At 36.5% G+C, this 18,037-nt stretch overlaps 1 protein-coding gene across 1 annotated transcript in view; it reads right to left on the bottom strand.

The window, feature by feature from the left end:
- Positions 1–17,327, bottom strand: part of LOC110445692 (NXPE family member 3-like) — a 29,572-nt gene extending 12,245 nt beyond the window's left edge. Inside the window, exons 1-2 of the mRNA XM_021490460.1 lie at positions 17,047–17,327; positions 966–1,634 (exon numbers count right to left, since the gene is read on the bottom strand). Coding sequence (XP_021346135.1) covers positions 966–1,634; positions 17,047–17,153 — 776 coding nt within the window. The 5' untranslated portion in view covers positions 17,154–17,327. The remainder of the gene's footprint in view (positions 1–965; positions 1,635–17,046) is intronic.
- Positions 17,328–18,037: the final 710 nt, after the last annotated feature.

Genomic DNA, 18,037 nt, shown 5'->3' with positions numbered 1-18,037 from the left:
TACAGAAATGGCAGAGTGATGTTCACACTTCATCAAAAGCTACATGTTATAGGATTTTTAAAAATAATTGTCATTTTGAAAATTACTTAGATATTTTAAGTGATAAGGATAGAGTTACATTTTGTAAATTTAAGACTACTAATCACAAATTCATTGTTGAAACCGGCAGATGGCATAATATAGAGTATAATGAAAGAAAATGTCCACACTGTAACAGTCAGCAAATTGGTGACGAATTCCATTACTTGCTTGAGTGTCCGTCACTATCTGGGTTTCGAATTTTATACATAGACAAATATTTTTGGACGAGACCAAATGTAATTAAGTTTAATGAATTGATGAATACTACTAATATAAAAACACTGAAGAAACTTTGTACTTTTATTAGAATAATTAATAACAGTATTTGACCTCCTCGATATAAATGTGTATATATTATAAAACAGTACTGTGTACTACCGACTACGAACACTACAATTACTATATATTATATTGTATTGTATATGTTTCTCTATACATTGTATTGTGAAAGAGAATAAAGTTGAATTGACACTTTTTAAGAAACAGACTTTAATCCCTATCAAAACAAGTTGCCCTACAGGTAAATTAAAAATGTATGCGTTCAGGGAATCAGCCGTCATAGTGACGTCCGACTGGTTTGGTCACATTCCACAGATCACTTGTACACTTACACTAGACAAGGTTCCTTACACAACAGGTCACACAGGTACATGTACAACAGGTCACACAGGTACATGTACAACGGAACAAACCCAAGTACTAAAATATATAGCATGGGTTACATTCATCTTATCGCAAATTGCCTCATCACTGAGGTAATATGGATTTAACAAGTAAATGACGATAATTCTACTTGACAATACGGTCACTCTATGGAACTATCCTAATAACAGTGTTATAATTGTCTGACATAAAGGTTAAAACTAAGATTTTATCTTACTTACAAAAATAAATAGTCTTGCTTCGCATTGCTAGGATGAGTAGAGGTTCGCTCATACCAAATCCAGTCTGCACAACCCAATGTGTTTGGTTTACCACAGAAAAACGAGAAGTTATAGTTCTGGGATGTAAAGTTGCAGTATTCTGTCACATTAGGAATATTTGGTACAACGCTGCATAACGTTGATTCTCTCACGGTTTGTTTTTCAAATCCTGCTTTTAAGAACGTTATCAACCCGTATTTATGTGCGAGATTCATATAAATTCCGACATGTTCCTTTGTATTTCCAATAGAAAACATCAACTCTGGACTGCCGGCCCACATAGCTTTGACAATCCCCGTGTAGGAGCCGTCATCATGGTCAACCACATAACCGGAAACGGAAGCATTAAGGGAAGGTTCTCGGAGCCACACCCTGAGCATGTCACCTCCCTGTGTTGACCGCTCTCCTCTTCCGTTGTACAACACAATGTCGACTTTAATGTCATCTCCGATTATGACGTCAGATTTATTGTTCCTTATACTTACCATTGATGTAGTGATATTCACTAACGATATGAAGTCGGTGAAGTTCATATATGTGTCCAATCGTTCTAAAGCTTTCATTGACAAGGTCCGGCGTTCATCAAAATCGTATTCTTCTTTTGGACACGGGAACACTGCTGGAGTTAACCTGTATAGGATAAACAGACATCCGTTATTTGTGGACAGCTTTGCTTTTTACACTCTGCCAGTAAGATTGGTTGATTACATCACTCTGACTGGAGAGATATCAAAAGTTATTTCGGTCCCAGGATGAAGATAATTATGATATGTCGGTACCATATATGATAATGAAGGACTATTTTTGCTCTAGTGTAGGTACCCGCTAAATCTTAACAAAAACATCGTCTTGCTCCTATAAGCAACACTGTTCATGCCTATGCCAAGCCAACTTAACATTTATTCAAGGAGCAATGTCGATCCTGTATTTCAAAAAAAAAAAAGATATCTTATATAGCATATGAAATATCTTATATCGTATATAAGATATCTTATACCGTATATAAGATATCTCATTTAATTTTCTATATAAGATATCTTATATAATATATAAGATATCTCATATAGCTATATAAGATATCTTATATAATTAAAGTCTCGTTACTAAATAAGATATCTTATATAGGAACGAGATTTTAACAAAATGTCGAAAATGAAGTCTCCCCGTCCGGAATATCTCGAGGATCTACGTAGGGACAGTAGGCTTGTTGTAACAACACGTGTTCCTGGCGCCGCCATTATGTCTGAGCCCACTTCAAGAGTGCGGGAAATGGCAGCATCTGCTTTGGCCGCAATAAGAGAGACAAGGCGAGCTAGGCCTAGGGAAAATACAGCATACGTACCATCCCTCTCCGCCATTGCGCCCAATGCAATCCTGAATGTGCTCCGAATGATTCTCGAGGGAGAAATTAGTTTCTGGTTTTTAATGCCACGAAATCTCATTCTATATCAGATATCTTATATAGCAACGAGATTTCAATTATATAAGATATCTTATATAACTATATGAGATGTCTTATATATTATATGAGATATCTTATATAGAAAATTAAATGAGATATCTTATATACTTATATAAGATATCTCATTTAATTTCTATATAAGATATCTCATATAGTATAATGCAGATTCTGCTGATATCGAAGGTTATACTGCATTTTGTAAACACAGAAAATGTTTGTCCACTACTAAATCTGGTGGCATAGATGTCTACTCTAAACATGAATAAACTGATTGTAATCACATTGTGGGGCTCAAAATGAAGGGTGATGTTTTTAAATATAATGGTCATATGCCATTTGGAATAGTTTATATACCTCCCAGTAGTTCAAAGTATTCCTCGCCTGAACTTTTTGAAGACGTGGAAAATGATCTATTATCTTTCCAAACACAGGTTAACAAATATATTTGCTAACTTGCTAACTTTAACGGTAGAACTACAGATCTCCCTGATTTCTTTGAAGCTGAAGTTGATGATTATGGTTATTTTTCCGATGTAAATAACCTTACTGATTTCAATGTACCTAGACAAAGGTCATCTAGGGACACTGTAAAAAACGATTATGGCAAGCGTTTACTTGACCTGTGTAAACACTGTAATATATTTATACTCTATGGCCGCATGGGTGAGGATAAAAGTATCAGTAAACTTACATGTAAAAGTATAAGTGTAATTGATTACTGTATAGGTAACATAGACACACACTTGGTATTGTGGACGAATTTTCTATCAATGAATTCTCACCCTTGTTATCCGATGTACATTCCCCGTTAAACATATGTCTGCATTTGTGTGATAATAATAACATGTATGAATACTGGGGTAACTTATAAAACAAGTAAACCCAGAAAGTGGAATGATGACTTTAAATGTGTTTTTGTAGATTTTATAACTGAACAACGCCATTGTATCAATAACCTTGTTGAAGAATTACATAATCACACAAATGTTGACGATAGTGGTAATTTTATCAACTCTATCATTAATGATATATGTGAACTATTTATAAATGGTGCCAAATATGCATTTGGAACAAACCACGATAAGCCAAATTCTGTTAATAAATAAAAAAAAAAAAACCTTGGTTTACGAGAGACTGTAATTTTGCTCGCCAAAATTATAGAAAAGCCAACGGTTATACAAAAAGTTTGGTAATGCTTACCTCAAAGAAGGAATGTATGTAAAGGAACGGTTGTATAAAAAACACTTAATCGTTGTGTCATCAAGCATAAGTTAGAGATTAAAAATAAACTCCGGACACTTAGGCCAAGAAATCCAAAACAATATTGGAAAATAAATAATACAGGACGTTCCAAAAAAGTAGCTGTAAGGCTGGTATTGAAGATCTTTTTAAGTTTTTTAATTCATGTTTTAACAAAAAAATTGAAGGTGAGGATGTTTTCTATTGATGAGCTTGCTGAGCTGTCAAAACTGGAAACTAATGCTATTATAAATGAGCCAATACTGCCGAACGAAATAACGAAATGTGTTAAAATGTTAAAGAATAACAAGGCTGTTGGTGACGACATGCTATGTAACGAATATATTAAGTCAACCATTGATTTAATGATGCCATTATATGTTGAATTATTCTATTATATTTTTAACACTGGTCACGTGCCTGAAACCTGGCTCCTGGGAAACATTATCCCTGTTTATAAGAACAATGGTAGTTTGTATGATGCCACTAACCATCGTCCAGTTACTTTGGTCAGTTGTCTAGCTATATTGTTTAAAGCTATAATTAATAAACGATTAAATAAATATGCAGATAATGTAGAACTCATTCTCGAAAATCAAGCAGGGTTTCGAAGAAATCACTCCACTATTGACCATATATTTTCACTTCATGCATTAATTGAGCTATCAAAACATTTTAAAAAACAATTATATTGTGCCTTTATAGATTTGAAAACACTTTTGATAATGCTTGGAGAAAAGGCCTTTGGAACAAACTTTTGGTTAATAACATAGATGGAACATGTTTCCGAATTGTTACAAATATATGTACAATGACATTAAGGCTAGAGTGATGAAATATGGCGTATTCTCGAATGTATTCCCATGTAGTTCTGGGTCCGACAAGGCGATGATCTTTCCCCGTTTTTATTTTCACTTTTTCTTAATGATTTAGAAGATTTTATGAAATCACGTGATTGTAAAGGTCTGTCTAATATAAACGACCAACTAGAGGAGGATTTACATGCATATATGAAGCTTTATGTTATGCTATACGCTGATGACACTATATTACTATCAGACACGGCAGAGGATTTGCAAAAGCAATTAGATGTATGTTTCGAATATTCCAACCTATCAGCAAAACTAAAATCATAATATTTGGTAAAAAAAGAATTCCTGATGGCCTTACTTTTACATACAACGGTACTGTTATAGGAATAACTAAGGATTTCTAATATCTTGGGATTTATTTTACTAAAACTGGCTTGACACAGTTTAATATTAGACAAATGTATGGTGCTATTCCCAAATGTAAGGATCATAATTTGTCAATAGATTGTCAACTTGATATATTTGACAAAGTCATCAAACCTATTGTTTTATATGGATGAGAAGTTTGGGGTTTATGTAACTATAAACGTATCGAACGTTTACATTTAAAATTTTGCAAACACATACTTAATGTTAAAACGTCTACACCGAACTTTATGATATACGGAGAACTTGGAAGGTTTCCGCTAGATATTAGTGTCAAAGTAAGAATGGTCGGATTTTGTGCTAAATTGACAAAAAACAACCAGAATAAATTAAGTAATAAACTGTTAGCAATTTTATCAAATTATGAATCATCATGGCTAAAATATGTGAAAAGTATTTTTGAAGAATGCAGTCTGATACATTTATTTAATAGTCAGGAGTTTCCAAGTATACATAGGCTAAAGAGTACCATATTTTATACACTAAAAGGAAAATTTATATCAAACTGGAGAAATGAAATTTACACTTCTCCGAAAGGAACCAATAATAGAATATATAATAGATTATGTAGTTAATGTTATTGAAGAGAAATTGGCGACGAATTTCATTATCTGTCCACATGTACACATCAACCAATTCTCAATAGTAGGCGAAAACATATGTCCAGATATTATTATAAAAGACCAAACACATTTAAATAGCATACATTACTCAAGTATGTAACACAACATGAATTGACATCATTGGCTAAATTTATTACCGATATTAATGACATAATTAATTTACAATACTAATCTCCATCCTGTTCCACCATGTATTATTGTCACCCATTTGTATTTATGTATTCTCTACACTATAATGTTTATGAGAATCAAACAATTTTCATTGTCATTGTCATTGTCATTGAACCATCATATGCTTCTTCACAAACTCATATGTTATGGAATGTCAGATATGTGCCTAAGATTCTTTTCTTCATAGTTTAAGGTAGGCACCCATGCGTAAATTTTAAAAGTGAATTGTCCAATTTTGCACCTGTGACAATTGATGTTCTTCAAGGATCCATCCTTGGGCCCTTGTTTTTTATACTTTAATATCTAAATGACTACAGTAAACTTGTCCATCATTGTTCTGTCACTATGTACGCTGATGATACTTCACAGGATGTAGCAGGGACTTCTGTTAACGATGTTTAATTTAGTCTGTCAGAGGATCTGAAGCTTACAGTAAAGTAGATGAACAAGAACAAGCTTAGTTTGAACCTGAATAAGACTCAATGCATGATGATTGGCTCATCCCAAAAGCTATCAAGGGAAAACTTAAACTCGAGATCAATGGTCATGTCATTGAAACTGTACATAGTGCCAAACTTCTTGGTGTTATTATTGAGAATGTTTGAGCTGGAAGAACCATATAGAATATGTATGTAAGAAAATATCCAAGAAGGTTGGTGTTTTAAACGTGTAAGACCATTTATGTCCATCTGTATGGCAAAAAAAGTGTTCAATAGCATTGTTTTACCACACTTTTTATATTGTTCTGTGATATGGTGTACTCCATCTAATATGGAATATTTAAACAAACTGTTTATGCTTCATAAACGGGCAGCAAGAGTAGTTCATAAAGTCATATACTTTTTTACCCCAACCTCTGTACTTTTACAACTTTTAAGGTGGCTCCCGTTACAGAAATTTTACGATTTCAGGAAATGCTTACTTTAGTATAAGATTTTACATGGCCAAGCTGTACTTGTTCTAAATCAATATTTTAGCTACAGTATGTTAACCAGGTTTCTACTTGAACTATACGTTCTTTTAACAGCAAAATAATGTATGTGAAAAAATGTAGAACAACTAATTATAAGAGATGTTTTAGTTACTCTGTTAGTATTGTATGGAACACTTTAGAAAGCTCACTGCATATTTTACCTAGTATAGAGTCTTTTACGAAGGCATACGTGCAGAGGCTTTTATAGATGTGAGCATTTTATGGACCAATTTTGAAAGCTCACTCCATTTTTTACCTAGTTTGTGTCTTTTAAGAAGGAATACCTGCAGATAATGTTTTAAATGTGACGAATAGTTTTATACTTTAACTTGTCAGCATCTGCATATGTTATATTGTATGTATCATGTCCATGTCCATTTGTAAATTGTGTATTACAGGGCCATATTGTAAATTAGATGTAAATCTAAATATGTAACCTTGTTTAAATAAAAGATATTATTATTATTATTATCATATCTTGTGATGTACATGTTTGATAGAGAAAATATCACACTCCATCTTTTGCCGTTAATTATCTGTAAACAATTCATGGATATTATCAAATATTATGTGTATTACCAAAGACGTATATATGTTATGGAGATAAGCCGAAAACTGTACAATATGTGTGAGAGAGAACAGATTCGAGACCCGTTAGGGCCGAGATCTGTTCTCTCTCACACATATTGTACAGTTTGAGGCTTATCTCTAACTTAAAACATAGCACCCCTTTATTTCAATATAGAACACCTTTATTTTTTTATATAAACCTGTTTTGTAGCCTTTGTCTATGACAATTGGCTTTCTTTTGAAACTACTAGGGTAGCTCTCCCTCTGTGCATCCAACCATAGCAATGCTATTCATCACAGGTAACACAGCTGAAGGTAATATCATGACAGGTAGATTTACCTTTGACTGTGTTATATGTGATGACATGAAAATGACATGTTTTCTGATATTTCTGATAATGAAAATGTTCTGAAGAAGGGTTTGAGTCAGAATACAGAATATAAGACCAAATGGGCCATGAGGGTTTTAGAAAACCCATGGTGCACGTCAGTTCAGTGGTACAAGGTTCGAGTTCAGTGTCATCTCCAAAAAAAGTGCTTTGTGAAAAACAGGAATATTCCATTCATTCGGGCAGCAGAGAACTCAACATAAATGCTGCAGATATGTGTTTCACTCTAAAATTCTAAAAAAAAATCCTGGAATATACATGGAAGATGTGGAGGCATTTTGTGTCTGTTCACACATTTCCTTTGAATAAATTTAGTTCAACATATTAATTATGTTGTATTTTTTATTGTTAATTGAAATAAGTTATTTCAAAACATGGCTGTATGTATTGTTCTTTTGTGTTCTGGGTAGGGCATTATTGAGACATTACATATAACTCTCCCATAAGATACCTGTAACTGTCTTATAAGTGACTGTCCAATAAGAGAGTCACATATAAGACAGCCAGAGGTAACATATGGGACAGTTACAGGTAATGTTCCCATACTAACGCAGTTAAAGTACAGAAAGAACAATGGACGACATCACAGCTATGTTTTAATACAATATATACGTCTCTGCTAGTACAAAAGCGGCACAAAATCATCTAAAATCTGACTGATTAGGTTAGTCTAATATTACATCGGAGGGAGATAAAGCTTTGTGCTAACTCACAAATATGGTTTGACCCTTCAAATAGACCGACTTCATTCAAATCCGGCTGATCAGGTTAGTCCAATGTTCTGCTAAGGGAGATAAGGTTTTGCAGAAATACAGGTTAACCGCGGTGGTGACCTTGACGAGTAGCTAAATTTATCAAAGCATGTTTAGCTTTACAGTTCTTTTGTGTTAATGTATTGGTGCTGTATTCTGTGTCTATACTGAAATGGACAGAACACTTTGGAGAAAGTTTCTTAATTCTGCCAGAAAGAATAGTCATATTCAAGGGTCAGTGGTATAATTTCAGGCTTATTTGCAGTGGTAATTTTTGTGACATAAAGAAAAACGTTAGTGACCCAAACATTGTGACAGGAACTGTGTACTGTAGTTAGATACCAATACTATTTAAAATATGATTTCTATGATTTCTTAATACCCAGATTAGCCAAGCAGACTCTTTAGACCTGTTGTTCTATAGTAAGACTATCTAGTTATAATAGTTATAAAGTAATTAAGCTTATCGGTAGCCTTAAATGTTTGTTTCGAGTCCCACACCATTTTTTCTATAATAAGAATATTTATTATGTTATTTTGTACTGGTAAAGTTAATGCTATTAGTTATTTTACCACATACATGGAATTATTTTAGTCATGGCAAAATGCATTGGATAGGAACCATTGGTTTAAATGCAGGGTATATTGTTGTGCGCATGTCACCGGTTGCTCAGTTTTAACAATAACTCGGATAAGTTGTTTCGAGTGTATATCTTTTCTTTATAATCTCCGAGAAACCTACAATACAGGACAATACAATAAATACATGTACCCTCTCATATACATACAATAAATACTACACAACTTCCGCGCCGACCGAGGTACCGGACCTCTGAATAGAGACCGCTATAAATATAGCAATTCTAATAACTAAATGTTATAACCACACGATAGTTATTATATAATACGGTTAGACATACTGGGTATGATGTTCCTAGCCTGCTAATACATGCTGGCGGCAATGTATCTGTACACCCTCTATATAATTAATGGCTCGGCTCTATCAGTTACCTGATCCGTCTCTCACGAGTCGGATTGTGAGAATGACCACTGGGCAGTAAGTATCTCCCCAGTAGCCAGAATATAGTGGCGGGAATATAGGGTGCTTTATTAGTGCAAGAGGCAGGTCCAAGGTCTACGTCGTAAGTACAATTCAGTCAGAATTTTGAAACAGAACATAACACAGGTACATGCATTCCGAACTGATGACGTCACTTACTGCATACTTCCCACCTCTCACAATGGAAAAGTGTAGGCAATAAATCACTTGCTACCACAGTCCACTGCACACATAATCCCCTTTCAAGGCCAATCATGATTACATGACCATGAAAGGGTGGACAGTGGACTGTGGTCACAAATGCTGTAAGAAAGGGGAGATAATCAATCAGTAAAACAATACAGGGGAAAGGATAAACTTATATAATTAGTTGACAAATTTAAAATAAGAAAAAAGAAGAAGTTAAAAATGGTAATTCATGATTGATAAACAAACAAAAAGATTTCCTTATCACGTGAGAGGATAAGCATTTCCTGGAAAAGTTTATAATCTTTAGAAGCTGTTCCTTTATACAAAATTGCACATTCAAATATACCATTTATTGAAAGAACTGGAATTCCTTAGGGATTGTTAAACCCTTACATTGTATGTATGAAAATGGTTACAATATCCTGTACCTTTGCCACATCTTGAAAATTAAACTGAAAATGTAGTCAGAAATTCAACATTGTTTCCCGTATTTTGTTCCTATTGTTGAACAGACACTCCTTACCTTCCCTGACACTGGAGCTGGATATAGTAATGCAAAAACACGTGTATCCATTATGAAGGATACACTCAGACTGGGCTATTGAGAATTAAGACAATCTTACCTGGTTGTGATTATTACTCACACAGGTACATGTAAATTATCTGCAGTGTAGGGTAGGTAAAAAGATTGTCCAGGTGAACATTTTTTACTCAATTTTTCTGTTTTGTTCGAGTTGGGCAGCATGCAGTAAGCCAGTTATTGCATGATTTCTCGTCACTCGGGACTTATTACACCCTCGCTTCGCTCGGGTGTAATAAATCCCTTGTTACTCGAAAACCATGCAATAACCTTTACATACACTGTTTACGAGACGGGACAGCACTCGTTGTATATATATATACACACACCATATATATATATATATATCATATGATATAACCCAGGGTTACATACTCCCTTGCTGGGGGGAAATATGTCCCACATTTGTTATCACCTTAAAATAATTTGGACTAAAAATCTTCTAAAGCGAAATTCAGTCATATCGCCTTGTCACAGCTGCAAAAGTCTGTAACCTGTACAAAACAATGAAATTCATGCAAGTTTTATATTAAATCAATTAAAACCTGCAAAGTAGTTATCTGAATAAAAATAGGTAATATAATCAATCAATCATGATGACATTTAATTACAACTTCCTGAAAATAATCTGTTTACACCATCTTTCTCTGAATGACTGCCGGTGCTCCATGGAAATTCCTGAAAGTATGGACTATTTTGCAAAACGTTGAGAAACGATTTTTATCCACCTAATCCTCAATTTACATTACAATGAGTGAATCACATAATAATCAAGGTTCCTTAGGAAAACCCCATTTGAATATAGTCTAACATGTATATAACTAAACCCAAACTTCATGATTGCCACACACCGCATTTACGGAGCACACCCACTGACCGAACCTGTCTGGCGGTTTCCGGTTCCGGTGTGATCTCTGTGGAGACACTAGCTCTTCATCCCCTGAACTATCTGCCGAAACAGGTTCAGGTGGTTCAGGTGACCTGGTTATATGTCGTATAGGACTCATCCCACCTGTATGGAACGGACTAGACAAGGGAGATAACTCAGGAGGATTCCTCCTTTGAGGTATTACATACCTCTCCACCTCGGAGTCTGTATCGGAACTCGACTCCTCATGTGTTTCATCTTGTGATTGATCGACTACAGTCCTACATTGGCTCTTGCGAGTCAGTGGGACGACGATCTCCTCACTAGGGATCACATCGAATGGTAACAACATGTTACGATGGAGGGTACGCTGGGATCCCTTACCACGTTCTGGTTTGACCTTGTAGACTGGTACTTCAATGTCAGGTATCTCAGTGACTACGTATGGGTCATGTTCCCATCGGTCTGCCAGTTTGTGCTTCCCCTGAGTTCCAACCTTCCTAACCAGTATTCTGTCACCTACTTCAAGTTTTGTCTCTCGCACTCTGGCATCATAGTATGTTAATTACGAGCAGCATTTTTGTTAGCCTCATCTGCAGCCATACGGTACACATACTGGAGCCTAGTTTTTAACTTGCTAACATATGATACCGGATCAGCTTCCCCCAGGTCTGTTTTTTTAGTACCTAAAAAGGCATCTACTGACAATCTGGGGTGCCACCCAAACACGACGTAATGGGGTGAAAAACCAGTAGCATCGCTCCTAGTAGCGTTGTATGCCTGGACCAGCGGAGAGATGTAAGATTTCCAGTCTAGCTTCTGGTCATCCTCTAGAGTAGCTAGCATTTTCGAAAGAGTCTGGTTGAAACGCTCAGCTGACCCGTTGCCCATTGGATGATATGGAGTTGTCCGGGTTTTCTTTACCCCAGCAATCCTACATAGTTCCCTAATGACCTTGCTCTCGAAATTCCGACACTGGTCACTATGGAGCTTCTCCGGAAAGCTGTAGTGGACAATAAAGTTTTCAAACAAGGCTTTAGCTGTTGTTTGAGCAGTTTGGTTTCGACAGGGAATTGCATGAGCATATCGAGTGAAATGGTCAGTTATAACCAACACATTCTCGAAACCCCCCTTCGACCTTTCTAGGCTAAGAAAGTCGATGCAAACCAACTCCATGGGCCTTGTGGTCCTAATGGGAACCAATTCTGCCACTGGCTTCACAGGAGTCTTTCTCCTGATACATCTACCACATTGTTCTACTTTCCTATTAATAACCCCCTCCATACCAGGCCAATAAAATCTCTGTTTTGCCAACCATAGGGTTTTCTCCTTTCCTTGATGTCCAACATCATCGTGCACACCCCTCAATGCTTGAAGCTTATGAGCTTCTGGCAATACAAGTTGTCTCATCTTCTCACCATCTACAGTTGTGGTTCTGTACAAAACACCATGCTCAAGGGAAAGACGTTTTCGCTCCCGGAGGTACCTCCGCACCTCCGGCGACTCACCCATACCTCCCCTTGCACAAAAACCACCACTGCAGATGTCTACAACTCTAGCCAACACTGAATCATCCGCCTGCTCAGCCTCCAAATCCATGTTAGCAAGCTCACCACCATATACAGCTCTCTCCTCGGCCGTAGGAGTAACTGGATCAGTGGTGACACAATCAGACAATGGCACTGAAGCCATTACTGACTGACAGACTGCTTTAACCATGTCGGTAAACAACTGAGGCTGACGGGACAATCCATCCGCATCTGCATTTTGCCTTCCAGCTCTGTAGGTTATTGTAAAATCATAACCTGCTAGAGCGGCTACCCACCGATGACTTGTAGCATCGAGCTTTGCCTTGGTTAGCACATAAGTAAATGGGTTGTTGTCAGTAAAGACCTTGAAACTGGTTCCATACAAATAGTCGTGAAACTTATCAGTTACAGCCCACTTCAGAGCCAAAAACTCCAACTTATGTGCCGGTTAGTTTTTCTCGCTTGGTCTCATACCCAGGCTTGCATATGCAATGACCTTGCTGTTCCTGGTACAACACTGAACCAAGTCCAGAGCCACTAGCATCTGTGTGCACTATGAAGGGTAAGGAGTAGTCGGCATAGCCCAGTATTGGTGGGCTCAACAATTTCTCCTTCACAGTATCAAAGGCTACCTGCTGTTGGTTACCCAACACCCACAGTGCAGGATTTATCTTTTTAGCCTTAGTTTTGTTACTGGTTTTCAATGACCCATGCCCTCTCAATAAACTATTGAGTGGCTCTACAATCTTAGCATAGTCCTTGATAAACCTACGATAATAACCAACGATTCCCAGAAACTGTCTAGTCTCCTTAACATTCGTTGGTTTGGGCCAATCTACAACCGCTCTCAACTTCTAGGGATCTGTTCCAATCTCCTTATATGATACCACATGGCCCAGATAAGTTACAGAAGTCTTAAAGAAATCACATATGTTTTGCATCAACATGAGACCATGTTGCTCTAATCGAGAGAACACAGACACTATCCTCTTGATGTGTTCCTCAAAAGTCTGAGAAAAGATCAGAATATCGTCAATGAACACCAAGCATTCTCGCAAATGTAGTTCCCCCATACACTTTTCCATAAGTCTTTAGAAAGAAACATGTCTTTGACGTGTTGGCGCACCTCTTCATACATTCCAGGAGGTATCCTCCTGTAAGATTGCTTAAATGGTTTGCTCTCCTCCAACTCTATCTTATGTTTTACTATATTAGCCTTTCCTAAATCCAATGGTCCCCTAGAAAATACTCAATGTCAACCCACAATCACTGCTTTTGCCTCAACAGCCTGCTCTGAAGTTAAGTTTTCCTGCTCTATCTTAACACCTAACTCCTCAAAACAATCTGACCCAACCTTATAGTGTCCACCTATATCAGAGGCTAGATTATCCACTATCATTATATACTACACAGCCTGAATGACACATAATTCCCCTTTGGGTCTTAGTGTTATTAGTTTCGCTGTAATGTTACATATCTTAACTGGAACCCTTGCTACATTTGCATTCTGACTAAGTTTCACCACTCTAGGACAAACCACAAAACCTGCGCCCTCGGCTAAACCTTCAGTTACCACTTCACTCATGTGACCTCCTTAACCTCTGGCTAACCCGTCAACAACTGCAGATTCGTATGGAGCAATATGTATTGCCTTCTTGGATAAATACCTTACTGTTGCAGTATTACAGGTAATACTTTCTATAGCCATCTGCCATGCTTCTGGTATAACTAAGCTAGTCTCATCCATGGTTAAACAGTCCCTGCACTGCCTAATAACATTTGTCCCCACTATAAGTGGACAGTGTCCATTGTACTGAGTATCAGGTACTACTAACACTGGAACTAGTATTTCCACATTAGACAAACATGGCACAGCTGCAACACATTCAATGTAACCCATATATCCTAGACTAGAACCATCTGCAACTGATACCTCGAAGCCTAAGTCATCTAAAGTCAATAACTTTGGTTTATCCTCTAAACTAATGTATCCAGACTCTGATATGGTTGTCACCATAGATCCACTATCTACTAACGCCTTCATCTCACAGTTATTGATACTCGCTATGCTTTCACTATAATACAGCAAATCTGTAAATACTGTTAATCTGCAAATCTGTTTCCACTGCTTCGGTCTTCCTTTCTGTACTGTACAGGCTGTTAATACTAAATATACTGTACTGTACCTATAATAATCAAAAATATTAGTACAGTTAGTATACAAATCAGTTATTCCACAACAAAATTAATAAGATATATGTGAAGTTAATAAACTATATATTGAACACAGAATTACACATATATATTCACATTTAACATATATTCACATTTAACATATATTCACATCTGTCTAGTCAACAATTTCCTGTCAGCGTTCTGTCACAAATGTCAATGCTGGAAAAAAAATGTGAGTGCGGGGAAGAATAGATAGATATTTTTCACAATACAACCCTACATTTTAAGTTATAACGATGCGGTGTCTATCGTAGCCTTGGCGATTAATATGTATATATCAACAACTTAACGTAGTTCGGACTCACGACACTAACTATACATGGTATACACGTTACCTCCTTCCGCGCGTCACGAACACATACAATACAATCAAAATCGTTACGGCGTCAACAAGTCGTGTTCAAAAAGAACACGCCTACAAACCGAACGGTTGTTTCAGCGTGTCACTCACTGTATCTGGCTCGTCGATTGGTCGATAGAACGTTTGAGGTCGGTGTCGCCTTGTTTTCAGAAGCAGTGTACTGTGTTCTACATTTTGAACTTACTGGATAACATCTCATATATAAATGCTGTATATTATGAAGTGAACGTACACAGAAGTAAATTGTACTATGTAAGCACCGAAAAGTATATTATACAGTGTACATACAAGATAGTAAATTGTATAGTGCATGTACATAAAAGTAAATTGTACAGTAAACGTAAAATAGAACGCATTTTTAGTTCACCTGAGACAAAGTCTCAAGTGACATATTGCAATCGCCTTTTGTCCGTCGTGCGTCCGTAAACAATTTACATTTTCGACTTCTCCAAAACCCCTGAACCAATTTCAATGAAATTTTGCAGAAACCTTCCATGGCCAAAAGTCAACCAAAATTGTGAATCAGATGGTCAAATTGACTGAAATTTCAAAAATCTTCTTCTCAAGATCCAGATATGGTAAAATGTAAATACTCTTCATAGATGAAAAGGTCTTAAGGTGTTTTACCATAATTGTGAATTTCATGACCCTGTGGTCTCACTTTTACCCCTGGGGAGGGGGTAAACTTTACTATAGTTTATTTAGGGAAATCACATTTTGGACCAACATTTGTTTAATTTCCATGGGAAGTAATTCAATTTGGGTTAGCATTATCAGTATTGGATAGCAGTTTGAAAGTATGCACATATCAGCCATGACTGACCCCCAGGGGCTGATGGGTGGGTCCAAAAAGGGTGAAATTTCAAAAATCTTCTCCTCAAGACCCAGATATGGTAGAATCAAATACTCTTCATAGATGGAATGGTCTAAAGGTGCTTTACCATATTTGTGAATTTCATGACCCTGGGGTCTCACGTTTCCCCCTGGAGAGGGATACACTTTACTATAGTTTATATAGGGAAATCACATTTTGGACCAACATTTGTTTAATTTCCATTGGAAGTAATTCAATTTGGGTTAGCATTATCAGTATTGGATAGCAGTTTGATGGTATGCACATACCAGCCCTGACTGACCCCCAGGGGCTAATAGTAGGGCCAAAAAGGGTCGAATTGACTGAAATTTCAAAAATATTCTCCTCAAGACCGAGATACGGTAGAATCAAATACTCTTCATAGATGGAAGGTTCTTAAGGTGCTTACCTAAAATTGTGCATTTCATGACCCCGGGGTCTCACGTTTCCCCCTGAATTGACTTAAATTATGATGGTTTTTAATGGCAAATGATACTTTGAATATTACATGTTGATAACTTGATTGGAATTATAACACTGAGTTGACAGTTTGATACTTTGAAAATTTTGTGTCAGCCCTACCCCCAAGGGCTGTAGAACGGGGCCCAAAGGAGTCAATGTGCTAAAGTTCCTTGTTTAGCTTCAAAGGTGCTAGTTTCAAATTCTTTTCAATCTTAAATCTGTATGCTAGATATTGAATAAGGTGGTCTATTGTTTTTTGTCGCTTTGAATAATATTTCTGTTCATGTTTTAAAAACAAAAATCAACTCTCTGTATAAATATATCAGAACTCAGGTGACCGTTAAGGCCCATGGGCCTCTTGTCAATGTTGCCCTTATACGCCACTGAATCGAACAACAAAAAGTAATGTTTAAAATATATTCATGCGATATCAATCAATCCTTGTGTAAGCAAAAGAAGTGCTTAAAATGCAAATCGTGAGTACGAACCATTTCTCGGTATCCTTTAAGTACAGGAGGAAAAAAATCCATATAACTGTCGTTACTGCAACACATATCAGTATTCTTCTAAAATAAACTGATTTATGAACAGACATGTTATAAACACACTTCCCTTCTTCTTGGAATGTTCACCTGTAATGATGTTAAGTCTGACCAGGTATTTGCACTACTTTGCGTATTGATACCGCAGAGGCTCACATCCGCGATTACATAATCTCAATTTGCATACTGCTTAATATAGTTCTGTCGAGAATACAGAATGAACCCAGGTTACGAGGTAATCTTTAATATGTCAAGAATAGAGGTTGTCCTTGGAGAAACAGTAAGCCCCTGACTAGTTTTTATTTGCGTGTAAACAAAGTGGCTCCGGCGGTGTCACGAATTTAAAGGGACATCACTCGAAAAGCCATATTATCATATAGAAGACAAACACAGTGAAATGAAGTTAATGTAAATTTATTATTTTCTAGAAATTGGCTAGTATTGACCATGGCTTCAACAGCTAGAATTAAAAGGAAACTGGGAACAGAAAATTCCAATAATAAAAGCTGTTTGGTATATTCAAAATCAAATTGAGAGAGACCGCATTCTGTTGTCCTAAGTGAAACCCTGCCCTGCATTAGGACTAGGTAGATGAAGCCATGACGAAGCGAGAACGGGTTGTCATAGTCTCCGACTGAAACATATAATAAGAAAAACAACAGCAGAAACTGGAAACCAAACTTGACAGGATCAAAAATAAATGTGATGGGATGGGAAGGGTGGGATTTGGAAAAGTAAACTGTAAATTATGAACAATCTAATCCTTTGCTTTAAATGTATGGCTACTAGTTCCTATCTCCAAAGCTGAAGATTTCTCAAGGAGCAAAGTAGACGAAAAGGTCCAAGGGAGGTAACTCCTATACAAATTCTGAGACTTTCGACTAGAATAACGGTCCTCATAAGATAACCGGAATTAATTTGATATGATTAATTCCCA

Source organism: Mizuhopecten yessoensis, unplaced genomic scaffold (genome assembly GCF_002113885.1).
Source record: "Mizuhopecten yessoensis strain PY_sf001 unplaced genomic scaffold, ASM211388v2 scaffold2329, whole genome shotgun sequence".
NCBI lineage: Eukaryota > Metazoa > Mollusca > Bivalvia > Pectinida > Pectinidae > Mizuhopecten > Mizuhopecten yessoensis.
This window is presented reverse-complemented; position numbering and strand designations above follow the sequence as displayed.